Source organism: Metschnikowia bicuspidata (genome assembly GCF_001664035.1).
Source record: "Metschnikowia bicuspidata var. bicuspidata NRRL YB-4993 chromosome Unknown METBIscaffold_5, whole genome shotgun sequence".
Classification (NCBI taxonomy): Eukaryota; Fungi; Ascomycota; class Pichiomycetes; order Serinales; family Metschnikowiaceae; genus Metschnikowia; species Metschnikowia bicuspidata.
In genome coordinates this window covers 683,694-708,853 of record NW_017387735.1, presented here as the reverse complement: position 1 = coordinate 708,853, position 25,160 = coordinate 683,694, and the positions used below count along the sequence as shown (strand labels likewise).

At 45.1% G+C, this 25,160-nt stretch overlaps 11 protein-coding genes and 2 non-coding genes across 13 annotated transcripts; 6 read left to right on the top strand and 7 right to left on the bottom strand.

Moving 5' to 3' along the window:
- Positions 1-93: 93 nt before the first annotated feature.
- On the top strand, positions 94-2,220 carry STE11 (mitogen-activated protein kinase kinase kinase; the record flags this gene model as incomplete). The annotated part of the gene is made up of 3 exons (XM_018859037.1): positions 94-1,045; positions 1,190-1,249; positions 1,298-2,220. 3 exons carry the CDS (start codon positions 94-96, stop codon positions 2,218-2,220), a joined length of 1,935 nt encoding a protein of 644 aa, XP_018710532.1.
- A 1,318-nt stretch (positions 2,221-3,538) lies between these two features.
- On the top strand, positions 3,539-5,401 carry METBIDRAFT_45584 (protein kinase; the record flags this gene model as incomplete). The annotated part of the gene is made up of 1 exon (XM_018857934.1): positions 3,539-5,401. The coding sequence occupies one exon, from the start codon at positions 3,539-3,541 to the stop codon at positions 5,399-5,401; it is 1,863 nt and encodes a 620-aa protein (XP_018710531.1).
- A 728-nt stretch (positions 5,402-6,129) lies between these two features.
- On the top strand, positions 6,130-6,579 carry GNA1 (glucosamine 6-phosphate N-acetyltransferase; the record flags this gene model as incomplete). Its single annotated transcript, XM_018857929.1, has 1 exon — positions 6,130-6,579. The coding sequence occupies one exon, from the start codon at positions 6,130-6,132 to the stop codon at positions 6,577-6,579; it is 450 nt and encodes a 149-aa protein (XP_018710530.1).
- On the bottom strand, positions 6,380-7,108 carry METBIDRAFT_59118 (mRNA splicing protein). The gene is made up of 3 exons (XM_018858306.1): positions 7,034-7,108; positions 6,722-6,901; positions 6,380-6,644 (listed from the first exon to the last, which is right to left on the bottom strand). Exons 1-3 carry the CDS (start codon positions 7,058-7,060, stop codon positions 6,627-6,629), a joined length of 225 nt encoding a protein of 74 aa, XP_018710529.1. The 5' UTR covers positions 7,061-7,108; the 3' UTR covers positions 6,380-6,626.
- A 179-nt stretch (positions 7,109-7,287) lies between these two features.
- METBIDRAFT_13030 (uncharacterized protein) lies at positions 7,288-8,301 on the top strand (the record flags this gene model as incomplete). Its single annotated transcript, XM_018854293.1, has 1 exon — positions 7,288-8,301. One exon carries the CDS (start codon positions 7,288-7,290, stop codon positions 8,299-8,301), a length of 1,014 nt encoding a protein of 337 aa, XP_018710528.1.
- A 143-nt stretch (positions 8,302-8,444) lies between these two features.
- On the bottom strand, positions 8,445-10,532 carry METBIDRAFT_16572 (uncharacterized protein; the record flags this gene model as incomplete). Its single annotated transcript, XM_018854659.1, has 2 exons — positions 8,445-9,253; positions 9,500-10,532. Coding segments are annotated over 2 exons (1,842 nt in total), but the record flags the coding sequence as incomplete, so codon positions are not given.
- A 1,518-nt stretch (positions 10,533-12,050) lies between these two features.
- On the bottom strand, positions 12,051-12,854 carry YST1 (40S ribosomal protein uS2; the record flags this gene model as incomplete). Its single annotated transcript, XM_018857936.1, has 1 exon — positions 12,051-12,854. One exon carries the CDS (start codon positions 12,852-12,854, stop codon positions 12,051-12,053), a length of 804 nt encoding a protein of 267 aa, XP_018710526.1.
- Positions 12,855-13,950: 1,096 nt separating this feature from the next.
- On the top strand, positions 13,951-15,908 carry METBIDRAFT_59109 (uncharacterized protein). Its single transcript, XM_018858305.1, has one exon. The coding sequence runs from the start codon at positions 14,102-14,104 to the stop codon at positions 15,821-15,823; it is 1,722 nt and encodes a 573-aa protein (XP_018710525.1). The 5' UTR covers positions 13,951-14,101; the 3' UTR covers positions 15,824-15,908.
- Positions 15,909-16,712: 804 nt separating this feature from the next.
- Positions 16,713-18,413, top strand: GPI1 (phosphatidylinositol N-acetylglucosaminyltransferase; the record flags this gene model as incomplete). Its single annotated transcript, XM_018859036.1, has 2 exons — positions 16,713-17,077; positions 17,132-18,413. The coding sequence occupies 2 exons, from the start codon at positions 16,713-16,715 to the stop codon at positions 18,411-18,413; spliced, it is 1,647 nt and encodes a 548-aa protein (XP_018710524.1).
- A 168-nt stretch (positions 18,414-18,581) lies between these two features.
- On the bottom strand, positions 18,582-19,730 carry METBIDRAFT_45043 (nicotinamide-nucleotide adenylyltransferase; the record flags this gene model as incomplete). The annotated part of the gene is made up of 1 exon (XM_018857866.1): positions 18,582-19,730. One exon carries the CDS (start codon positions 19,728-19,730, stop codon positions 18,582-18,584), a length of 1,149 nt encoding a protein of 382 aa, XP_018710523.1.
- Positions 19,731-20,049: 319 nt separating this feature from the next.
- Positions 20,050-20,142, bottom strand: METBIDRAFT_t187. The gene has a single exon. It is a non-coding gene; the product is annotated as a tRNA-Ser (tRNA).
- Positions 20,143-21,812: 1,670 nt separating this feature from the next.
- SUT1 (Sut1p) lies at positions 21,813-22,754 on the bottom strand (the record flags this gene model as incomplete). The annotated part of the gene is made up of 1 exon (XM_018857847.1): positions 21,813-22,754. One exon carries the CDS (start codon positions 22,752-22,754, stop codon positions 21,813-21,815), a length of 942 nt encoding a protein of 313 aa, XP_018710522.1.
- Positions 22,755-24,537: 1,783 nt separating this feature from the next.
- METBIDRAFT_t186 lies at positions 24,538-24,610 on the bottom strand. Its single transcript has one exon. It is a non-coding gene; the product is annotated as a tRNA-Arg (tRNA).
- Between the last annotated feature and the right edge of the window lie 550 nt (positions 24,611-25,160).

Below are 25,160 nucleotides of genomic sequence, written 5' to 3'. Positions count from 1 at the left end.
TTATAGAACCCTCGATTATTTTCTGAATAACTATCTTTATTTTCAAGCCCTCCGATTCTAGCTCATCGACAATTCTTATTAGAAAACTAATTGATGTCCGAGGTCACAGATCTATACGCATGGTTAGCCAGATCAGCATGCCAGCAATACCACGCAAATTTCGTGAAACATGACATCACGTTTGATCTCCTCTCCGATTTGGACTCAGACGCTCTTCGAGAGCTAGGCGTGCTTAAAGTTGGAGATAGAATCCGTTTGGAAATTGCAATAGCAGAGCTCAAGTTAGCTACACTTAAAAAAAAGGTCCCCCTAAAAGAAATTCGTGAATATATCGAAAAAGAACAGGTTCCAATAAAGCGGGTTCCTACCTCGGAGAAAGCTTTGTTATCTCCAGGGGCAACAACATCTAGAATTGTAACGTTTATTCTACCAGATGGGTCACTTCTTAAAGTCAATGTGGAAGGATGCTTCAGTGCACAACTGATCAAAAAGAAAGTCTTAAAAAAACTAGGAGTACATGATGACGACAACGAATACGACACGTTCGTTCACATGAATGTATCTGGTGACATAAAGATCTCATCATTGTATGACGTTGAGTTTGTTACCATATGCTTCTCTCCAGATAGACCGGAAAAGCATCGCATAATGCTAACACCGAAAAATGAAGCGCCCACGCCAACTGCAACCGCAAAATCACTCCGTATCGTGCAAAGACTTTCTGGCAAGAAGCCAACCAATCCAAGTATCCGCAGTTTCTTTGGACAACGGCCTCCAAGTGAGTTGATCTCATCAAATTTGGGAGAGTACTTCCCTACTGCAGGCCTGCATGCCCTAGAAACAACCATTCGTAATTCTGTACGACATAGCATGAGAGTTCTGAGAAGGTTTAACTCTTCCAGTTCTGTTCTGAATGTGCTGTTGGGAAGGCCATCCATCACCTCAGAAGAACGTTGGTATAGAGGTGTGCATCAGCAGCGGACCATTGGAGATGTATTGGTGCATAACGTGACCATGTTAGACGAGGCCAAAATCTCTTCTGACAGTATTTCGTTCACCAGCAAAGCTTCTTCTGCAGCTTTCAGCCCACTCACCAATGCAATTAGTGATAATCAGCTGATGGCTTCACATCGAACAACCCAGACCTCAAAAAAGCCTACGCGTTCCATTATGACTCTGTTTGTCTCAGGGAGTAACAGACATTCACGCATTGAGCTAATGAATGTGGAATCAGAGAACGAAGATGAAGGTGAAGAAGAAGAAGAAGATGAAGAAGACTTTTTATCGCAATACGGAGATAATTTGAGCGAAGCTCTGGATGAGTTCGACTTTTGTGGTGGAAAAAAATGGCTTCAAGGCGCAAGAATTGGAGCCGGTAGCTTTGGTACTGTTTACCTAGGTATGAACCCTATGAGTGGTGAGTTGATGGCTGTAAAGCAAGTACCAATTCCAACCGGGTCTTCCAAGCAAAATGAGGTTCACCGCTCTATGATATCTGCTTTACAAAGAGAAATGGCCATTCTCAAGGAGCTCAATCATGAAAATATCGTATTATACTATGGGCTGTCTTCAGATGCGAATTTTCTTAACATATTTTTGGAATATATCCCAGGGGGTTCTGTGCAACTGATGTTGCATCTGTATGGCCCCTTTGAAGAGCCGTTGATCAGGAACTTTATTCGACAAGTTCTTGTGGGATTAAGCTACTTGCATGGAGTTGACATCATACATCGTGATATCAAGGGTGCCAACATCCTCATTGATATCAAGGGAATAGCAAAAATTAGTGATTTTGGTATTTCCAAGAAGGTGAATACAACAGATGAGGAGAAAAGCAACGATACTACGGGGAAGCAAGCTAAGCGCGCCTCTCTTCAAGGGCTGGTTTATTGGATGGCCCCAGAGGTTGTCAAACAAACAGCATACACTAAGAAGGCGGACATATGGTCTGTTGGATGTCTAGTTGTTGAAATGTTCACCGGCCGCCATCCCTTTCCCAGCTTTAGTCAAATGCAGGCTATCTTTAAAATTGGCACACACACTCGCCCAGAGGTTCCGAAGTGGTGTACGATCGAAGGTCAAGATTTTCTCAATAAAACATTCGAGTTTGACTATTCAAAAAGACCAAGTGCGGTGGAATTGCTTGCAGATTCATTCTTGGCACCTTTGATTGTGTCTGACACAGACAACGAAAAGAGGTCAGCTCCAGTCGCACTGTAAGGGTTGAAAACCAAATTGCGATCTACATGAGCCTACAGCGCAGTATGAAGTAATGCTTGGAGCTAGACGCGTGGTTGCGGAGACAATTCTAGCATGCGGGAAGTTCTTTTGGGTGTACGGCCGGGTATCGTGGCTTTGTTTTCTCAATGGTGGTCTGCCGTGATTTTATATGGGACTGTTTTTCGTTGTCAATTGATGCAGAATTGGCCAAAAACAAGTATATTTCTTGATTACAGTTTTGAGTGAACTGGGCTCACATATGGAAGAGATTCTGAGATATGTCGCTCATTTTTGTAAGTGCTACTCACGCTACCATATACAATCTCTCCTTGGATTGGGAATCTGTCCAAGAATGGCGCTTCCACAGGCACTTACACGACAGTCCAGCACATTGTGTAGCACATTGTGTTTGGACGCCGGGCGCGAGTCTGGGGTAAGCTTCGGCATACATCATTCATTCGCTTTTTAGATATGCTGGTGCAGGCACTCAAAACACCATTATCGTGGATGAGCACCAAATGCATTGCACGGGGTTCTGATACAATAATCCCCAGCCTAAAAAATCTTCAAAAAAGAAAAAAAAACCCCTACGCAGATGCGACGAGCAAAAAGCCTCACAGAAACTGCCATTGTGTTGCCCAACGTTGTTCTTACTACTTTTCTTCCCTCGGGAGGTAGCGCTGCCGACCTGCACTCTCCGCAAAATGCGCCGAGTCATCACGGCTCATGAATCCTCGCGCATGTACGAAACCTCTGACTCTCGCGCATGTAAGGAATCTTGCAGTCTCAACCTCTTTATTTTAGAAATCCTCCACTACCAAATATAGACAACACCGTCTGGGCTTCTGATACACCGCTCCGAAACTATTTATTACTGAAAGCAGACGATTTCGAACCCGGTCCTATTCTTCGTCCCATGGTATTGGATATTCCTTTGAAGTCAGAACCTAAAGTCTCCATGACAAGCCCTCTAGAGGGTTCTGGCCTCCTATCTACTGGTCAGCTGCTGGGCTGGCCTGCCTCAAGACTGCGGTCTCCACGCACCTCCGCCCTGCCTCGGCGTGGTATCAGCTCGGCCCGCAATGAGGGGAACCACTATAAATTAGCAAGAACCTATTCTGAGACTGAAGCGAACAACTTTGATGCCAACACAGGTCAGCGGCTCTATGACGACGGGAGAATCCGAGCCCGGCCTTCGCGGGCGTCGTCTCCCATGCTGTCTGGTCTTGATTCGCGGGGCGTTTCGAGGCAAGGGTCGAGTTCACGGCTACATACTCGTTCCCACGTGACTCTCCTTAATCCCGATGCTACAGGGTTCATGGGCCTTGAGGACGAATATATCCCGGGCCTCAATTTCTCGGAAGTCCTTCTGCACTGGAATCGGCCGCTCTTGGACCACTCTGCTGCAAATTCCAGGGATGCTTCTTACTTGGATCTCAAACAGCTACACGCCAAAGTCTCCCCTCAGCCGATACACAGCCGCGCCCAAACCAAGAAGATCTTCAATATGAATTCGGAAGGCGACGATGTTGACCCTATCAAGAAGAAGTTCAAGGCATCTTCTGGCAGTTCTGGCCAGGTCAGTTTCGAAGCCGTCTTGGCTAGCCTCCCCTCGAACTTCAACGACCTTCCGTATTCACAGAGAAAGAAAATGGTCAAAGAGTTTTCTGACTCAATTGACTATCCACAATTCTCCCAATTCGCGAAAAGCTACATGTCGAATAGTCTAGGCGATGGAGGTCGGTCCCTCGCCTCAGACCCCAATTCTGTTGCGCGGAATGGTAGTTTCGTCCGCCGCTCGAGGAGAAATAGTGCCAACACAGTTGCTGGCCGTCTCTTGGCTCTCTCTCTGTGTGCAGATATGAAGAAGCTTGACGAAGTTCCCAAAGAAAACGTTGATGAGAAAGGGGCCTATGTCTTGAATCACCAACTAGGAAAAGTTATCGGGTTTGGCGCGTGGGGTATCATTCGTGAATGCACCTCAAAGTCAGGCGTAGTGAAAGCCATCAAAATTGTGAAATCCACCAAGATTTCAGAGACTTCAGAGAAGTTTCACAACCCGAAAGTATTGCAAATTTTTCGCACGGAGATTGAAATTTGGAAGCAGCTCCATCATCCTAATATCTTGCCACTCCTCGATAGCTTAGAGACCGATGTCATGATTTTTTGCTTGACAAATCGCGTGAATGGAGGCACACTATTTGACTTGGTATCTAGCTGGGGACATTTTGACGAGGGCATTGATAACACGAGCGGGCCAATAAAATTCAACATTGAGTCTCAACGATTGAGGCTTTTGAAGACAGCAAGCTATGCACAGCAGATTGTCGAGGCCCTTTCTTATATGCATCAACAATTAGGTATTGTTCATGGCGACGTCAAGTTGGAAAATGTCTTGGTCGAAGATGTGAATACCGAAAAGCTAAAATTGATACTCTGTGACTTCGGTATGTCTCGGGTATACAACCCTCGATTGAGTCGTACCGTTCCTGGAGGAGACACCAAACATGCATCAAGATCGAAAAGCTCTTTTGCGGCTGTCAGAAGACCCTATGATGGCCCTGATTCTCTCAACTCTAAGAAGCTTTTCTCAGATGATAGCAAGCTTGGAATACTGCAATTATTCCCTCCCAATGGCCTTTGCTCTGTCAGCTTATCCACAACACATCCAGAAGCGAAAATAACAAGCTTCCATGAATTCAGATCAGGAGAGCAGACACTGCACAACGAACCCGAAACCGGACTTCCACACCTGCATATCGGCCTGTTGCCTTATGCTTCCCCAGAGCTCTTGTCTCCACTGCCTCCACCTTTAGGACCATCAGCAGATGTTTGGGCCCTCGGAGTACTCCTTTATACAATGTCTGTTGGCAGGCTTCCGTTCCAACACCCGTATGAGCCTCGTCTAAGGGCTATGATTACTGCAGGAAAAATCGACAAGACTGAGTTGAGACAAGCCATGCTCATGTCTCCATTGATTAAAGATGTATCTGATTACTCCAGTTCGTTGGTGGACATTACAAGAATATCTGAATTGAAGAAAATAGAAGCAGAATGGCTCACACATAATCAGGAAGAATTTGAGTGGTTGAATAAGCTAGTCGATGGTTGTTTGGAGAGAGACATTACAAAGAGATTGGACCTATCATCTGTATCAAATTCGTTGATCGAGCATACTTAGAGGATAATTCCATATTTAGCCACCCCAACAACAAGTCAAATCGTATCGTTGCTTCTGAAATTAGCTTGCATATTTTGTTCTGTATTAGTGCTCAATACCTTACCAATCTCGATCATCAAAAATTGATCTGCGCTCTCAGAAGTGAGAATCTCTAGCTAACATGGAAAGTAGCCATTCAGGAAATACTAAGCTTCAAACTGTCTTCTACGCCCATTTTGAGAAGTAATCTTTTTGTCTTCGCGACGCTGGTAAGTTTTGCGATCATCTTTTTTTATGCACCTTCCCGAAATTTATTTGACTGTTTCGATTGAATTCCGATCTTCTTAGGGAATTGCCTAGAAAATTATTATATATGCTACAATTTTCACATCTTCTGCTTTTTGCATGAATATAGTTCTCTGTCGCCTCTGAATTTCTGAGCGATGAGAACATTCAGCATAATATATTATGGCAAATGGAGTGCGCCAACGCGGGACTAAACTTTCTTCAATCCTTTATACATCTTGAGACCAGGGCAAGAAAAGCTAAATCATAGGCTTCAGGCTGCGATTCTTTTGGGTATGAAACTTAGTAAGCCGAGCTAGGAACTTTTTTATTGTTTAAGTTACCATATCAGACAAACACCATATGTGCACTGCCGAAGAATGTCTATATTTGGGCCGTGTGTTCGCACACGTGAAGACACGCATTCGAGAAAGCCGCTGGATTGACCTTGTTACTTCGTTGCAATGGCTCTACCCCAAGGATACAAAGTCAGGGCGGTTCAAGCAAATGATCACAAGCAATATATGGCAACATTGTCCGTATTGACCTCTGTTGGAGATGTGACGGAAATGAAATTTTTGGAGCTCGTTCGCCACTGGGACAAGTACTCCGAGATATACTATCCGAAAGTCATTGTCGATTCGAATGACTGTGTAGTTGCTACAGGAATGCTTTTCATAGAGCAAAAACTTATTCACGGATGTGGGAGGGTTGGCCATATTGAGGATATTGCAGTGGCAAAGTCCCAACAAGGATTGAAGGTCGGAAACATGTTGATTCAGCATTTGAGTAAAATAGCCGAGGAAGCGGGCTGCTACAAAGTCATTCTAGATTGCTCCAAATCAAATGTTGGATTCTATGAAAAGTGTGGCTACAAGGACGCTGGTATCGAAATGTGCAAAAGATACGACTAGGCTTAACGTTTATTCTATACCTCAGTCTTTTGTTAATTAACACTATCTCAAATTTTCTCCAAAGCCTGTAAGTTAGTAAAAGTCCCAAAAAATTTGTCCTAGATTTGTGATCTTGGGTTGCAAGAAGAAACTGGAAACATACCTCAACTGATACTATGGAGTTTCCCCTAACGACTATCGTTCCTAGGGCGAGCTGCTCTCCCTTGGGGTCATGCTCTAGGGCGTCGGCCATTGTGATATTCATAAATACGTCGTATCCACGGAGTGTGCCTGTAACGGTTCTTGATCCGTTTAGTTGTACAGAAACCTTTTTGTCCAAATACTGACTTGTTAGTAGACATTTTCTTCAAGTATCTAGGTGATGCGTAGACGAGACCAGTACTTGATGAAGCCAGGCACATTAACTGATATAGTTGTATATGTCATTGCTGTAATAAAGCATTCTTGAACATACGCTTTTCAATTCGGGGGCAGAAACCATGATGAATAAATCAGCTTCCCGAGGTGTTTGACTCGCAGTTTACCTCACGCGTTACAATTTTGAAGTTCATTCAGCCGCACTCATCGAGCTTTTAACCCAAACAAGCGAGCTCGTTAACTTCCTCGGTATCCGAATCTGCAAGGAAAAGCTGTTGGATGCCCCTTTATCTATTATGAAACTTTCTAATTAAACTATAGCCTTTCTAAAGCTTTATATCAACATATAAGATGGATAAAGAACCCATATCTTCGGATAAAATTTCTTCGCCCGCCTCTCCAAAAGATACGCAAGAGGAAGACCCCGACGATATACCTATCCTACAATCCAAGAAAGCCGAGCTTATTCAAGAAAGAGATATTTTGGCTCAAAAACGGTTGGAGCTTAAGCAATCGATCGAGAGGCTTTCCGCCAGTTTATCTTTCTACAGGGAACAACAACTTCAACATGAGACAAAGCAAAAACTCGAATATTACCTCCACAAAAATGATCATGAATGTTCCAAGCTCACACAGCCCGATGAAGCAGCCTCTTTCATCTTGAAAAATTTGGATGTGCTCCCTACAACTGACGTGCATCTTCGTATGAAACTATTAAACAGATTCTACCCTTGCATGTCCGTAGCTCAGGAACACGTGCTGACAATTCATGAGGAGGATGTGCTCTTCACAGTAATACGCTTCAAGATTTTTGCTCATGGGCTACCACCCTTAGCAATCCGGCTTCATAGCAATGATGATGCGGTTCACCGATTAGAGTTGCTTGATTATAGTGAGGTTGCGCCAATTTTTCAAAAAGTAAGCCCCTCTTTCTGCAAAACTCTTATAAATAACTATTGCAGACAGAAGAAAATCGACATGATCATGCACAGCTATCACTCTTTAGCTAAATTGCAACAATCCAGAATCATGTGCTTGTCTCAGCTCCTCCTGAAGTATGCGGATCTCGTGACACGGCCCAAATCATGGGCCTCCTATCCGGAACTATCCTTGATGTCACTCAACCACATCGAGTTGACAATTCCAGAGAGTACCAATAGAGATAGGCACATAGTCCAACTCTCCTGGGAAATGATTCTCAAAAATACCGCAATAGGGGAAATGGAGTCTCAATTGCGCTTCAGTGTACAACGGCGTGATTCTGGTCCTTTGAAAAATGTCAACGAGGTGTTTTTGAGTTTGATGCTGGAGCATGGAATTATGAATGCGTTTTCTTTGATGCTTTCAAACTTGTTTGGAGTTTAATCTTAACGATCTTTAAAGACTTCTTTTGAGTTGATATGATAATGTGTAAACAGGAACAAAATTATCAATGATCAATACTAATTGTGAAAAGGAAATTTGGGATTAATCTAGTTAGCGTACGCATAATTCTACTACTTTTTTCGAAACAGGAGTGTTTCAGTGTCAAGATCGAAATGAATGGCTTCAGTCTGAGAGAAGTTCTCCCGAAGGCTTTGAATGATAACGTCCTCCGCTATTTGTAGCAACAGGAACTCATAAGTCGTTCGTTCATTCGCACAGTCAAAATCGTGTGAAGGAACATACCCATGTCCGGTTTCGTTGATGTCACCAACATCGATCGGAGCAGAGTCGCCAGGAAGTTGATCTGAGCTAGTCATAAAATTCTCTTTTCTGATCAGCTCGAGATCAGAGTTTTCTTGACGACTTTCAGATATTTTCTCGTCGTAGTATTGTGTGATGAAGTCTTTCCCAAGCTTTTGATAAAGATAGGCTTCAACACCGTTTATAAGATCAGACCGAATATCCTCCCACTCCATACCCAAAAGACCATTACCCGAACTCTTCTTATACTGGAAGTAACGATACATCCATTGAGTTATTTCTTTCCTTCTTGCTTCGTAATTCGGTACTGATCTCAGAATATGCGCAACGATCCCTTTTGCACGCTGAGAATTCATTTTCTTGTAGGTATTTGATAAATGACTTTCTTTCTTGAGTTGGGGAATATCAAGTTGTTTTGTACACAGAGAGAACTTTGTGCGATATTCGGGAATATTATTGGGAGAAAATTTAGGATTTTTCCATTTTCGTTGCAAATCAGAAGTCTTTTTATGGTCATCGATCAAGGAGCTGAATGATGGTGTCGGCCTCTTTCTCTGTGGTCGATCTGAGTTCAGATTCACCTTCGAGGACTCATTTGGTTTAGAAGATTGACTTGGTTTAGACGATTGGTCTGATTTAAACGAATTGCCGAGCTTTAATGTTTCACTTTGTCTCAAATCATTGCTTGCATCCAAAGACTTGCTTACCCTCAACAAATTGCTTGTTGTCGAAGACTCGTTTGATATGACAACTTTTTCTAAAGGTTCAGCACCATCCTCAACACAGGTTTCATCGAGAGTCATGGAGTCATCAACCACTGATTCATGAACAGACCCCTTTCCCGGAATTCTTTGTCCAGTCCCAGGACTTTGCTCACCAGATGCTTTCTTGGAATCTTGTTTTTCACGTTTGCCTTTGGATCCTCGCTTTGGTTCGGGATGAACAATGTCTTCATTCAAGTGCATCATGCGGGTGTGGTACATTTTTGTAGCATACTCGATCTCATAGTCTGTGTCCCTATCAAATGATCCCAATTCCTCTGGAGATATATACTCAATGGGTGGTATATGCTTGGGGTTGAAAGGGTTTTTTTCAAGTTCACTTTCGTGAAAGGAAGTTTCCATATAAGTGTACATAAGCCAGAGAAATCTTCTCGCTCTGCTTTTGGGGCTCATTTTATCATTTAAAAAAAACTCCATGAATTTATTTTGGGGCCCATGGGAGTTTGGGACACCGTTGGCGCTATCTGTAGAGGTCTCGCTGGGTAAATCATCATAATGGTATGGAATATTTTGAAAGAATGAGCTCATCAAGAAAATTAGTTTGATTATGTTTGTATTGGGCTTTTCTTGCTTTGGTGCCCGCAAGACATCAAACAAAGTTTGGTAATCCTCGAGACCGTCGCATACAGCTTTGAGGATGGTTTTTAATCTGGGAGTGTCTTGCAAAGGTTTCGATATGCCATCAGGATCAGCTTGAAGGGATGGGATCAGGTGGTAGGTTCTGAGTACCGACCGCATGTCAGGTACAAAGTTGATGGTTGTGTTCATACGTCCAGCGTTGACAAGCAAACACACTTTGCTGACCAGAATTCCGACCTCCGAGTCTCTGATCAAGCGTTCACTCAAAATTCTGGAGGATTTTGACGACTCTGCCAAAGTTCTGACGTAGAGTTCGGCAAAGGTTAGTTTTGGGCCATTTGCTGCGTTTTCAATGTCACTAGGAGGAAAGTAATTGGTGAACACCTTCAGCTGGTCACCAAACAACTCCTCGAGAAAATCATGCTGGATATCCCTCCTCCAAAATGGCTCACCATCAGTTTTCTTCAAATACTTCAAGCCCTTCGTTACGGCCCGGAAATCGGGCGGCAAGCTTCCCAAAGGAACACTGCGCTGAGATGATGAAGAGTCGCCATTATCAAAGCAACTCGACTGATCCAGATAATCCATTTGCCTCTGAGATTCCACGTCACTTGTTCCGGATCCTGTTGCTGTCTCTGGGATGACATGTGAATCAGTCAAATCATCACAGTCTTTTGGCTTTGAATCCGAGGCAGAAATTGGCTCCAGGGAGAGTTGCGCGGTGCTTAGAGGCCCATCTGAGGCATTTGAAGATGCTTCAACAGAGGCCTGCGGAGTAGCGTGCAGATATTGCTCTTTTGCGACACTTGGATTGTTCTTTATAGAGAGCAGAAAGCTAAGCGCAGGGCTGTTGGCGTTGTATTTGTCTGAAGTATCGTGGAGCACGCGAGAATCATCATGGAAGCCAGTAGGCAACGCAGCCACTCCGGATGTTCCGGCACCTGGCGCCAGATACGCTGAAGGAGTGTTTTCAGAATTCCCATCCGAATACAAGCGTCGGGAGGAGCCGTCGAGTAAATGGTGAAGGTTGGATTGCGGGCGGCCCAGCATCATGGCCGGCGCAAGGGGATCATTTCTTAATTGCGGCAAAGCTGAGCGATGAATTTGTGATGCAGTGGCCAGTGCAGCTGTCTCTGCTGGAGTATAAAGATCGTTCTGGGGCAGATTTAAGTCCGTGGGGTTGGCAGGTCCGGAGGTTGACCCGGCAACGGGATTGTACGTATCGTGGATCGGATCGTAGATCATAGGGTGCACTTAGTAGAGGGGGCCCAGTGCGATACCAGACCTGAGAGCTAGTAAAATACGGCCAAAGTATAATAAATAATCACGGGCCAGGAAAATACGGCGCAGCCGAAAGTCAGGCAACGGGGTTGTTACTACGAGGGTAGTGGGGCGCACAATTGAGGGCGACAAAAATCTCTGACCAGGTGAGAAATTTCCCTAAATAGAGGAGGATTGTCTATTTGAAGACGAGCATGGAAATGCGAACTGACCTGGAAATGCGAACTGGGTTTCGGCGTCCGTCGGCGCGGGAACTTTGTTGAAATAGGCAGGAAAAGATTGAGACAGCCTAGCACCACCGGCCGCACTCTGGCCCTTTTTTCGCCTGGCCTCGTGCCAGCTGTCGCGTGCCCACAAGACCCTGTTCCTTGCACTTGTTGACTCTGTTCCGTGCACTTTTTGACTTCTTCGGTAGAAAAGTTGTATTTTGTTTCTTTGATCGTCGTCCATGCCACACTAAACCCAAGATGTCCTCCGGGAACGCTTTTCCGCCCTACGTCCGTCACTGTGATGTCTGTCACTGTGATGTCTGTCACTGTGATGTCTGTCACTGTGATGTCTGTCACTATAACGTTCGTCACTGTCATCACTGTAATGTTCAGGCGCCGCCCATGCAGAGTCTAAATGGTTCCAAGAGTGCCCTTTTGCTACCGTCATCCTACAGCATCATTCTCGTCCTCTACATATCGTTTCGACTATTAACGTAGTTTATAGGGTACAGTATACACAGACTATATGAACCTAAGCATGTATTGGGAATGAAGCGACATCAAGATTTTTGGCCATTTAAGCAGACCATTGAGTAGCAGCAGCCTCCTCGCCGGCAGCGGTGACACCAGAGTCAGCCCAGTCCTCAACATTGGTCTCAGTGTTCCATTCGGTCTCAGCCTCAGCGACAGCCTCCTCGGTCTCCTCGGTGGTGGTGGTGGTGCCTCTGGCCTCCTCAGCAGCGTTTTGCTCAATCTCCTCAGGGTCTCTGTAGAAGTACAAGTCAGGCATGACAGTCCACTCGGACTCTCTGTCTGGGATGATGCCTCTCAATCTCAAGACCTCTCTGGCAACCATCCACCAAATCAAACCGATGGAGTGCTTACCTTTGTTGTTACATGGGATGGCGACATCGACGTATTCAGAAGGCGAGTCCACGTCAGACAAAGCAATGACAGGGATGTTGACGTAAGAAGACTCCTTGATGGCCTGGGCGTCGGTTCTTGGGTCGGTGACCATGACCAATCTTGGCTCCTTGAAAGAACGGGTGATGTAGTTGGTGAAGTTACCTGGGGTGAATCTACCGGCAATTGGGGTGGCACCGGTGTGAGCAGCGAACTTCAAGACGGCTCTTTGACCGAAAGTTCTGGAAGAACAGACAGCGACATCCGAGGCGTTTGGAATGGCAGCAATGACTCTGGCAGCCAACACGATCTTCTCCCAGGTCTTGGAGATGTCGATGACATTGACACCATCTGGTCTGGTCTTGTAGACGTAAGGCTTGTTGTGCACCTGGACGTTCTTGGATCCCAAGTGGACGTTGGCGGCCAACAACAACTTGGCGTCTTCGGCAGTCAAAGCAAACGATTCTGGCAAGGACATATTTGTTTTCTTCCGTGAATTACTGTCTTCAGAACAACTGATGGTGGGAGTAAAACAGAAAAAGTGAATGAAAATTTCTCAAGGTGTGCGCAGGACCGGTCGCGTGGGATGTACCGGTGTCGCTATCACAGTGGACTGCCGACCTGGCCCCTTGGGTTCCCGGGTGCGCGGTGGTTTTCGGGTGATCACGCTCACGTGCTTAGGGTCGGTGCCCTATCAGCCTTGGGTGCGACCCTGCAACACCTGCATGCTTTCCACACACAACAGCCCGATTACTACCAACAACTATACACATGATAGAAAAGGCCATGATTGATCGTGCTGTTGTATCGACTCGATCCATGGCTTCGGCTCGTGACTTGTGTTTTCGTCAACTAAAGATATTGGGCTGGATCCTCGATTTTTCTCCCTCCACCATGTGTCTGCTGATCCTAAGGCTCTCGCTGTTAATATACATAACAATTATACTATGTATGTATATATGTATGTATATAAATATATATATATGTGTATTCTGGGGAGTCACGAAGAAAATCACTTGCATCCTGGATCCATTTTTGATTTGAAGCAGTGACCAGAAGCTTTCTTGTGAGCCTGAGTGCGTGGGTACTGTTCTCTCGCATGCTCTGCATCTGGCCATATATCCGAACCCCGCATAATTAGCATAGCGGACCAAAAACCAGAACCGGTTGCGCAGCCGTGGCGCCCTTATTCTCTAAAAAGTAGATCCTTGCTTCGTGATTTATTCCACGTTCTGGAATCTGCAGCATATGTCTTGTCTGTTTCAGCATGATTATGTCTGGATGTCTCGCCCGTATTAGCTACTCAGAAACTCTATTGCATCACCTGCGCCGTTCGGTCGAGATGGCGAAACGAACTGTCTCTACAATTATATACTTGCCCAAACGGCGCCACGGCCCAAATGGAGAAACCCGTTCCTCTAAACTTTTTTTGTCCTTCCAAACAAAATATTGGCGACATACTTAATCTCGTGCTCAAGAGTTCGGAACCCAGGGCCTTCCCGCAGCAATGACGTGCGCCCGCCGCATCGCGCTTCAACTTTATCTAAGATAGCAACGCACTGCATCAGATCATCGTGCAAGTCGGAGAGCCCATAGCTAGAGTACTCTTTCCTCCGGCCACAAGTCCTCGTTTATCACTACTGTACCACAAAACGTGTCTGTTTTTTCTTGTCTTGTTCACTGATTTTTAGATAGACAATTCTCTTTGTGACGGAACACACTACCATGTCATCCAAGCCTCTTGTCAAACCCGCTAAGTACGCAGAGGCCAACACGGACGAGGATGCCACAATCAGCCACGCTGCCTACGACTCGTATGCTGCAATTATGGAGGAAGATAGCGATAATCTCGATGAAGAAGCTACGTGGCTCAGGGATCAACGCCGTCTGCATAGATCTCTCCATTGGCTCTACAGGCCCTCGGTAATCATGGTGGGGCTTTCCATTTTCATGTTTGCATTTGCTCATTCTTCCGCCGAGGGAACCAGGCAAATGATCCAGTTCAGACTTGGATGTAACTCGATTCGCGAGAGCACCGGCTCTGAGTTCTGCGATCCTGCCCAAACTCAGGTGCTTGTACTGAGTCTTCAACAGGCATATTCTTTTTCTCTGGGCATTGCCATGATAGTGGCGCTGGGAAAGGTGGCGCCGCTCTCAGACAAGTACGGAAGAAAAATCTTCTTGATGGGTATAATTGTGTTCCAAACATTGGGCAAGCTCTCCAGGTTCTCCCTCATGTCCACTTATCCGACCCTTCAGTTCGCGTTGATGGTGGCCACTGAGTTCTTGGCCAATTGTTTTGGCGGCATCATGACCATCATAACACTCGCTAACTGCTACGTTTCAGATATTGCGGAGCAGAGCGAACGAACTTACTATTTGGGGATCAATATGGCCAGTCTTTTTGTCGGCATGTCCACTGGTCCTTTAGTGGGTAACTTCATTATATCCACCTTCAAAAACCAGGCAATTAATGCGCCACTGGGAACAACATACGGCCCAGGCTTGAGCAGCGCTGACTTTGCACCATTGCGCTTCGAGTTGATAATATTGGTCCTATTGATCTTCTTCGTCGCTTTTGTTCTTCCTGAATCGAGGGGGCAGGATGCACGCAGAATGTCCAGATCGCTCTCCTCGGCTCCGCTGATTTCGGATTTCGGTACATTGCTCAAACCTAGCAAGACACAGAAACTCATGAGATCTTTCAACTTTCTTCGCCCAGTGAGATTGATCTTCTACCCGAAAGATAGCGTTCACAAGCTGAGGCACAAAACAATATCCAGCAGTCGAATTGCTGTCTTGCTCTTGATCTTGACGGATTGTTTTGTCACAAGCTTGGCGCCTGCTCTCGGGGAGATATATGTTCTTTACGGTATCTACAGGTTCAAGTGGACTGCAGTTGATATCGGACATTTGATGGCGATAACGTGTTCCAGCAGAGCTATTGTTTTGGTTCTTGTCTCGCCCTTGTTGTCGTACAACTTCTTTCAAAAAACTTTGGGTTTTCAACCCGATATAAGAAGGTTTGACAAGATCGAATATGGGATTGTTGCAATTGCCTTTGCCTTCGAATCGGTCGGCCAGTTCTTGATCAGCGTTTCGACGAGCGGGCAATTCTTTCTTTTCTGCTTAGTTTTGAACTCCATAGCATGTCTCGCAACGCCTGCCATCAACTCAACAGTCGTCAAGTTCTACCCCAAATCTAAGACAGGTGAGGTTTTTGGCGCCATGGCAATTGTGAAAAACGTGTTCGCCATAATTTCTCCGGTGGCAACACTCGGTATTTATAAGGCCTCCATCTCCAAGTGGAATTTACCACAGACTGTCTTTGTGATATTCTCGTGCATTTTTTTCTTGTTGGTGGTGTTGATGACTTATGTCATAGTGATCCTAGACAAGGCAGACTCAAATGCCCTGGAAGCAGATTCAGTTGAGGAAGAGATGTGATGCCATTTGTGTATTGTGTTTACGATCATTAATATATTTATTTACTCATTCTCGCGCCTTGGGGTCATCTAGCCCGAGAATGGAACCAGAATAACCATCTAGGTAACTCAAAAGCTTCAATGTCGACACAGAAAAATGAGGTGGTGCAGTTCAGTGCCAAGATGAACTTTCGCACCCATTCCCAAGTGATGCGGCAGTGCGACATCGTGTCAGGTATCCGCTACCAGTCAATCACTGTTCTGCTTTAAAACGCCGATGGAAATTCCGAGTGGTGACAATCTGGCATCCGTCACTGTAATTTATACTGTCTGTTACAGGGCGCTTCTAACTTTCGTGGGCATCACTATTCTATTTTTGCTCGGGTCTTTTTTGGTAGACCGTCTCGTGGTTCGTCGCTACAACCTCCCAGAGCACCATCAACTTCTCACTGAATTTGCCGACGTGTGTGGTTCTCATAGCAACAGCTCATTAGAGAGTATAGACACTTCTTTCGAGGTATCGCCATCTGCATTTGACTCTGCATCACCGTTGAGTCGTCGTGTCAATAGACAAAAAAGGTTTGCGCATTCTCCTACCCCAGACGAAGACGAGTACTTACAATTTGATCGTCTGCTATTTTACGAGAACTTGAATAACAGCTCACAGTTTTTAAGACGTGATAGCTTTGTCGGATAGTTATCTTCCCATGCTCTCCTATATCTATATTCCATTCGATACATTTAGGCGCTCATCGTGGTCGATGAATGTTGTCGAGTTCTTTCTGGAGCCGCATTTTGTTATTGGGTATCACATTGACGATTGTTATGTCGTTATTGATATTGTGAAATCGACAACAAGCTCGGACCTACAGCAAATCGATCCAAACTTGAAAGTTATCGGTCATACAAACATGGAATGCGTGGATGCATCTAAGCACCAATCTTTGTATCTCCGGTTCCACTCGATATCTAAGCTACCTTTCGTGGATCCAAGATTCTACAGCTTCGATCAAAAATTCGTCATTATTGTTTTTGCGCCACCAAATCTTCGAAACTTGGAGTATTTCACTGTGCGTCCTATCTTACTCCAAAGCACCTATTTGGCACACGAGACTGAACCATATACCAAGAGTATTCAGTTTTTGCATAACGGAGATGATGGACTTGACCATCTTTCAATGTTGAGTGAAACCGTCCTAGACAAAATCAATGCTTGTTCCAAAACACGCGTCCAGTTTAGAGCCCTAAATTTTGGCAAGAGTGCCCGAAAGAGCAGGTCTCCAGGCATCTTTCTGAGACAATTATACATTTTTCTTTACTTCTTCAAAAGGGTCATCTCAAATGCTCTTTTAGAAACCATTGGTATTATTATCTCAGTTCTTGTTAGGACAATCACATATTTAGACACTGAAATATTTGGTAAGAAGCTTGTTCAGAGATCTACTTGGTGCCGGCAACTAGACATACGGCTAAGGCAAGTTTCTTTCTTTCCGTTCCAATATTTGAGCTACTATGATACATCCTTCCTCAGACCCAATATCCGACAACAGCTTGGCATACCCATGTCGAATGAGAGATACAACATCAATAACTCCAACTACATCAATTTGTACAATACACTTTGGTTAATGATCAATGACATTCTCATCGGATGCACAATTTACCGAGTCGTTTCGGAAAGTTTGACAGAGCGAATGAACATGTTTAATAATACTTTGCTTGCTATGTGCTTTACAAAATTGAATAGTTTCATAACTTGGATAGGTTGTGATTATCCTGGTGGCCTCAAGCTTAACAATGATCTTGGCCAATTCATGGAACTACTTTTTCTTTGGACATCTCAATTATGCGGTGACGTATTCAAAAGCTTGATAGAATCTGATTCCTGGTTCAATTACACCATCAAGCTTTGGTTCCAGGCGTCTTGCTACTTGGGAGTATCATTCGTTACAGCATTTTTCATTGATTACATCAAAATTGTGAACATTCATGTGTATCTCTTCAGTCTTGGGGCAACAAAGATATATCATCGGCAAGTTGAAATGCTAAAGTCTTTGATGCAGCTCTTCCGAGGAAGAAAGTACAATATTTTGAGGAATCGTATCGACAAAATCGAAGAAGATCAACTCAGAATCGATCAGTTGCTTTTGGGAACGTTTATTTTCTTGGTTTTAATTTATTTGTTGCCCACAACCTTTGCATTTTATTTCCTTTTCTACGCTTCAAGAGTGGCAGTGATGACTTGCTTGAAGTTGGGAGAAAAGGTCATTCTTTGCTTGAATCTATATCCTTTATTTGTGGTTCTACTCAAACTCAAAAATTCTCGTCGTCTACAAGGTGGGATACACTTCACTCACAAAGGCCACTATGAAACAACTGATTGGCTTTTTATGGAGAACAAGGCGTTGACATTCGATGAAATATTCGGGAATTTTGTGCACGTCTTCCGTCAAGAAGGCCGTCTTGAAAGGTTACTACTCAATTTCGCCGAAGGTCTCGATTTGCAGGTGAAAGATACTTCTTGTGAGAAATTTCAATATTTGATGCTTCCGAAGAATCATACATCGCTCGTCGAGGTTTGGGGAAAAGCGGCAAATAGCAAAGGAAGATGAATCAATCTATTAATGGCGCTAAGATGAGCAAAAGCGGTATAAATATTAGGCGGCCCTCAGAAATGAGCGCAACGAGGAAACTTGCCAATGGAAGGTCAAACCCGTGAACAAGAAGTAAAGCGTATATGGACTTTAAAGGCAATACCAATGCGAAAAGAACGTCCTGAATCAGTCGCCTTTATCGTTTAGGACTTGCTTCACCGGCTCAGTTTCGTTGATGTATAGTTTATGCTCTTGGATGTAGCGGATGACAGAGTTTGGCAACAAATACTGCACAGACATGCCTCTTCGGATGAAAAGCCGGATTTTGGTCGACGAAATATCGTTATAGATGAGCTGCTTGATCACCAAGACATTGCGGCGATGCTCGTACATGATGTCGTGACTCAACAAAAAGCTCCGCACATCGGCACCAGTGCGCTCCACGATAAGACAGCCATACTTACCCAAGATATGGTGTAGATCTTGGTCCGCCCAGACGTCTGGCTCCCCCATTGACTCGATCAAGTCTCCGCCAGCCAAAAGCATGATCTTGACCCCGCGCTGTTCGCCGGACTTAGTGGTGATCCCGCCGCGCTTGACATTTAATTCTTCGTTAAAATGATCCAAGACAAGTGCGGTTCTAGTATATTTTATTTGCAACAGCTCCCACGAGTCCACCATGAGCCATGACGATGTTCTCTCGCATGCCAACTCGCACATGCGCACACGATGGTGAGAGGGTGCCAAGCCCTGTTTCTTGTAGTTATCTGACACTGGCGAATAATAGCCGCCAATGACCTCGAAACGGGTCAGCTCGCTGATGGCGTCCAACGCCATCTCGAACATTCTGAGGTGCAAGTATGTAATCGGGGAGAACGATCCGCACGCAACCACAACCAAAGGATGCTTGGACTCGTCCAAGAGTGTGGTGGCTAGTCTATGGGTTGGGAACTGGTAGTTCTTCAAGTCCTTGGCCTGTCTCTGGATACCATGCGGAACCTCCTCCAAATCTGCAATTTGGGTCAGCCTCACTTTGATGGACGGCGGCAAGACAGTTTTTACGGGCTTGGTAATTTCTTCGTCGCTCAGAGAGTCCATCAAATCCGTGTGTATGCGCGGGATTTTGGACTGGTATATGGATCCTTGCGTTTCCTGGCGCCCGGTTTGGGACGATACCGACGGGTGCGGGGTGGGGGCATCCACTTTCTCACCCATATCTGCCAATACAAGTTGTTCGATAGGAATGTTCGCGGGGATTTTGGAGGAATCTGCGGGCGGCTCGATATCTCTGTTGAGAGAAGGGGGCGTGAAATTGGGGTCGTTGGTGGGGTCCATTGAGAAAGCTCCAGAGCTGGTAGACGGATATCCTAAAAAGAGATCAAATTCTTGGATTGAGAGACACCGATAGTGAGAGAGCGGACCGCTTTATATGTTGACGGCTGTATACGATCGGCCTTTACGTGTGGGAGCTGGTGCAGTCTTGAGGGGTAGTTATTTTTTTCGTCACTTTCCTCGGCGTTACGGTTGGCGTGCGTATGAGCAATCTGATTTCGAGATACATAATTTACGGGTCTCGAAAAAAACGGCTCGACAAGGCCGTGCGGAGCTCACCCACCCATGAAGCCGCACAAAACCCCAGGAGAATGAAAAAGAACGTCACAGACAGGATTCGAACCTGCGCAGGCAATGCCCAACACCTGAACCACTTGATAGCAGGGTGTCGCCTTAACCACTCGGCCACTGTAACTTCATGGCTGTTTTCTAAACATGACGAATATCTCCTGTCAAACTCACGATGCAGCATCTTGGATTTTCTTTCCTTTTGCAAACTATTTGTGACCATTTAAAACAAACTGGCAGAGAAAAATTGAGAAATCAAACCGCTACTACAAGAGACTGCCTCAAGAGCTTGAACTCAATGTTGGCCCCAGTCGACAACTCATTGGAGAACTTAACAAAATTAAATTGGTTCGTCACCACGATTCTCGAGGTTTACTCCAGAAGGCGTGGCAAGTCGCAGGAAGTGGCCCCCTTAAGTCGGCTACAACCATCTGAGTTGAAGCGACTACTACAGGAGGCGTATAGTAGGAGTCGATGACGTAATATCCAATAGATACGGACCAAGAGGACCGTCCAGGCCCCGACCAACGGAAGGGGACGGGCCGAGTTCCGACACTTGGTACGTAGCTGGGAGCTGTTTAAAGGTTTTTTATATATATTATTTCTATAGTTTTGCCCCTTTAATCAGATGAATCTACCCAAAAAAAAATCTGTTTTCCGGCACGAGCTATATATCTAGGAGGTGTTCAAATGGATTTTCCATAATCGTGTATAATTTGTCCCTCTGGTCAGAAACCCTACCACAAGAAGAACAGAACATAATAGTTTGCTTTAATATCCAAGAGGACCGTCCACGTCGTGGTTACCAGGGGAAAGTTTCGTCAAATGAAATGGTAGTATCTGATAGCTGTTGAAAGGTTTTCTATATCTATTAGTGTATAGATTTGTTGCTTTAATCAGATGATCCTGCCATAAAAAATGACATACTAAACCAAAAGAATTTTGGACGTTCAGATACCTTTGCGCAGACGAGGTGTTCCATGCTGGCAACGCCACAGCGGCTTATTGGGACCATACTATGCATGCAACAACTGTGAAATATGTGGAGACCGCTTGCAAAGTTCAAGTTTACCAAATCTACAAACTGATAAGACTTTGGAGCTGTATGAAGGTTTTATATATATTATTGTTTTTATATATATCATTTGTATAATTTTGCACCTTGAATCAGAAGAATCTACCAAATAAAACAGCTAGGGCCCCCTGAGAAAAATGTTCCTTTGATCATTTGAATCTTGTAGAGAATGATGGGTGTAGTAATTTTCTTTGAGGTTGTTCCAAAAAGGGGCCAATCTAAGCTTGGTGACCTGAATCCACTCCCTTTTGATTCAAACTCGTAGCCACAAATGACTATATCTCCTAATTTGATGCGAGACAGTGTCAAGGTGTTAAAAGGGACTTACCAGGTCGCACTTAACGAATGAAACGGGCCGTGTTGTGGAGCCATTTACGAATTAGGGGGCTACTTTATCGTTTCTACAAGTATATCCCTACATCAAAAGAATCTAACAAAAACAGAAATTTACATAATTAACGTAGCTAGAAGCTGGCGGAATCACAGGCCTCATTTGGTAAATACACCAAATGTATACCTCAGGCGGGCAGAATTATTACGTGAGGCCGCAATTTCTTACAGCTGGCAGATCAAAGTTGAGGAGAACCCCGAAACGTCGGAAAAGGAAGAATCAAGAAAAATCAGGAGCTGATCTGTAATCGATACATATTATTAAAAGCGAATTCTATTGACTACCGTTCCGAGAAATGAAAATTAAGAAGTTGCGACAGAAACCGAGCGTCTCAAAATGTGCACGCAATGTCTTTTTTGGCACACCCCACACACTTGCCGTGGGGCAAAACAACACACTTCACCTTTCTCTTGCGACAGGCTCCGCAAGAGCTTTTCCGAGTACTGAGCTTCTGGAAGCCTCCAGAGGAGCCAGCCTCCAGAAGCGGTCTCTTTTGAACTCTCAGCGGCGCTGTGTGCTTTCTGTCACATTTTGACTGCGTCGTCTCATCTGCGCCCGATTGGCGTTTGCTGTGAACAATGTCCTCTTTGGTAAAACCTTTGGAGAAACAACATGCAAGCCCTTTGCCTGCACATGACATGCATGGCTTATACTTAATGAGCTTGAAATTGGAAAGCACCAACACGTAGTTCGAGTCTATGTGAACGGGCTCTCCCGCAAGAAGACGTTGCTTTTGCTCGGGCGATAGCAGGAAATATTCCTCGGCATCCTCGGCCTCGTTTTTTTGGTCGTCGTTGCATTCGCCTGTAAAGTGGCGACTGATCATCACAACGTCTGCGTTACACTTCACTTTTCTTGACCGGCAATTGTCACATGAAGGCCCCAACCGTTGGCGACGCTTCTTCAGGGCCGCAGAGGGCACATCGGAAATCGAATGCGTGTGTATAGAAATGGGCAAGTTATCGATACTGTAGCGATCATTGATGTCACTGAACGTGGAATGATCAATGCGCGGCGACCCAAACGGCAGCTCCAGAACCAACGACAGCAGAGTCAAAGATGGAGGGGTGCTCCCTGAAGTAGACAGTTTGTGTAAGAAAGAGTTGAGCAGATTGAGGTTGTTTTCCGTGAGGCTCACGTAGCTATTTATTGGCGGCAACCTGACCGCCTGGGGCTTGGTATTCGTTAAAGATGCATAGTGCGGCAAGGCATGCACCACTGCTTTCTCGCCATTTTGCATGATCGAATACGAAAGAAGGTCGTTGGCTAACATTCTGGCGTCTTGTGATGTGTGCAGAGTTGATGTGTGTCCGGGTTTTCTGAGTTAGTTGGACTTCTGCCAGACAAATATGTGTCTAAAATATAAAGATATTAGCGGAGATGGTACAACTTCCATTAAACTTGCGTTGGAGGGTCTTGTGATAACCAAAAGAAAAGGCAAGGTTGCTTGAGCGTATCAGAGGAAAAAAAGAAAGAAAAAAGAGGGAAGACGAAAAAAGAGAAAGCTGTCACCCGGGCCACGGCTAAGTTTTATACGAAGCACCTTCGGTCGTTTGCTTGATGTCCGAAGAAGGCGATGCGTCTGGGGTATCCGACTGGCGGAACTTATCTACAGGACACAGGCACAGCACACGATAATCATACACCACAGAAAATGATTCTTCTAGTCTCAAGTCCGACAAAAAATCAGCTGACTTCACCTGAGTCCCTCCACTGGACACAGTGAAAATAAAATCCGTCTTTCAGGCCAAAGTTGTGTTATCGGCGTTAATCCAAGTGCGGCCGTGTCGGGTGAAATCGGAAAGAGATATTCTCTCGCGACGCATCTCTCTCGGGTGACGCATTTCTTTGGGCAACCCGGCTGAACCCGGGTGACCACGGAGCCCATCCAAACTTAATTTGCAGAAATTATAGAGGTTTCCCTATGATTCTGTTCAAGTTTTTCTACAGTGGACGGCTCATGAACTACAGACAAAAGACCTGGGCACATTCGTCTGGCACATGCACCGCCCAGTCGGGGCTATCGGGTGAGCTCGGATAACGGAACTGCGGAGAACACGATGTGAGGAAATGGAGGGGATGGCGCTTTGTCTGCAGGCCGGCTTTTTGTCGAGCGGCGCTGCGCCGCGACTCACGGATAAATCTGGGAGACGTCGGCCAATATGCAAAGCGCGACTCAAGTCCGACCTCGCCCCGACTCTTGAGTCATTTTACAGGGTAGTCATCGCCGAGATCTCAGGTGGCTCGTCACCTTCGAAATACATGTAGCTTCACAATATTTGCAGATTTCTTTCATTATCATGGGACTTGCACGCTTGTGCAGTGATATCTCACCTACAAAAATAGAGAAATGCGCTTAGGCTGTACTTACGGAGTTTGCTACCTCATGTCTCCTCGCGCGGCATAAGTCCGAGGTTTTTTTTTTTTTTGGGCGAGCAGAGGGAGAGGGGAAATTGGGCTCGCGTGATCGCGCCTCGGGACCGCGTGCGGAGTTTGAAAGATGGGGCCAGCCATTTCCCAGCCCAAATTTCCACCAGTCCGCCCGCAAGTTGGATTTTTTCAGAAAAAAAAAAACATCGTGAGCTTATCAGTGCATATGCTTATTTCCAAAATTGAGTGCAGCGACAAAAATAAATTAATCGAGGGTTTTGCGCTTCGAAAACGATAAATAACATAGGGGCATGTCACGTAGCAGTAATCAAACTGTACGGCATCAACTTGGATTGGTTGTGAGTTCCCTGAACAGCCTAAAATAAAGTTTTACGATAGAAGGGGAATTGTGTCATTGAGGGGAATTTTTGTCGTCTATATCTCAAAAGGCAAAAGTAGCGTATTGGTAAATATACTCATGCACCAAGGCACGGGATTTTTTTTTGGGTGATTCATTTAACTAAAAACACTAAATTGTGAGATAGTACTATAGAAAACCCTGACCAAACCCGCCATGAATTCCGATGTCGGGTTTCAATGCGGGGGCTCTTTGTTCATCGAATGCACTAGCGGATGAAAAAGAAAAATAAATGTTCTACCCCGCGTGGGGAAACAAGCGTGTTATGAACCCATGCCGGGACTCGAACCCGGAATCTTTTGATTAGAAGTCAAATGCGCTAACCATTACGCCACACAGGCTGAGATGTTGGATATTTGCTCGTGCTTTATCAATTCAGCCAAATGCAATTCCCTGTCCTAAAAATGAAGTCTGCTCAAGTATCTTCTGATAAAACGCTTCCAACTTGTCATGCATTTATTATCTTTTTCCATTAGGTGCTTTGGGTGAGGACTTCCCGCATCCGAAAAAGGGTGCTTCGTACACATCTGGAAGTGTGTTAAGGTTTTATGTAAACATTTTTCATAGTTTTCGCCCCTGTCCCCGGGCAGCAGTATCCTTCAAGACATATGTTTTTGCTTGTTGTAGGAATCTATGACAAAAGATTCACTTTGAAGTGTACTCGTGATTGCCAAAAAAAATGACTTCTGTGATTTTCGTGAGGGTATCTTCATCGGCGTACAACTGCTCATCTCTAGTTGAAGGTACCCATGTTTGGAAGTAGGCTCTCGAGGCGAAATGTCACTGCTCATGAGATTGCGACTGTGACGTATAGAAAAGACTTCGCCAGCAACCCAGCAGAATGCTTTACGAAATAGACGTGCGTAAAAGATTTGCTGCGGTGAATCAAAT

Bases quoted from the DNA above. Each gene is read 5' to 3' on its own strand.
- METBIDRAFT_59118 (XM_018858306.1), bottom strand. From the start codon at position 7,060: ATGGTTTCTGCCCCCGAATTGAAAAGC. The intron at 6,902-7,033 runs GTATGTTCAAGA...CTAACAAGTCAG, and splicing joins CTGCCCCCGAATTGAAAAGC to TATTTGGACAAAAAGGTTTC.
- METBIDRAFT_59109 (XM_018858305.1), top strand. From the start codon at position 14,102: ATGTCATCCAAGCCTCTTGTCAAACCCGCTAAGTACGCAGAGGCCAAC.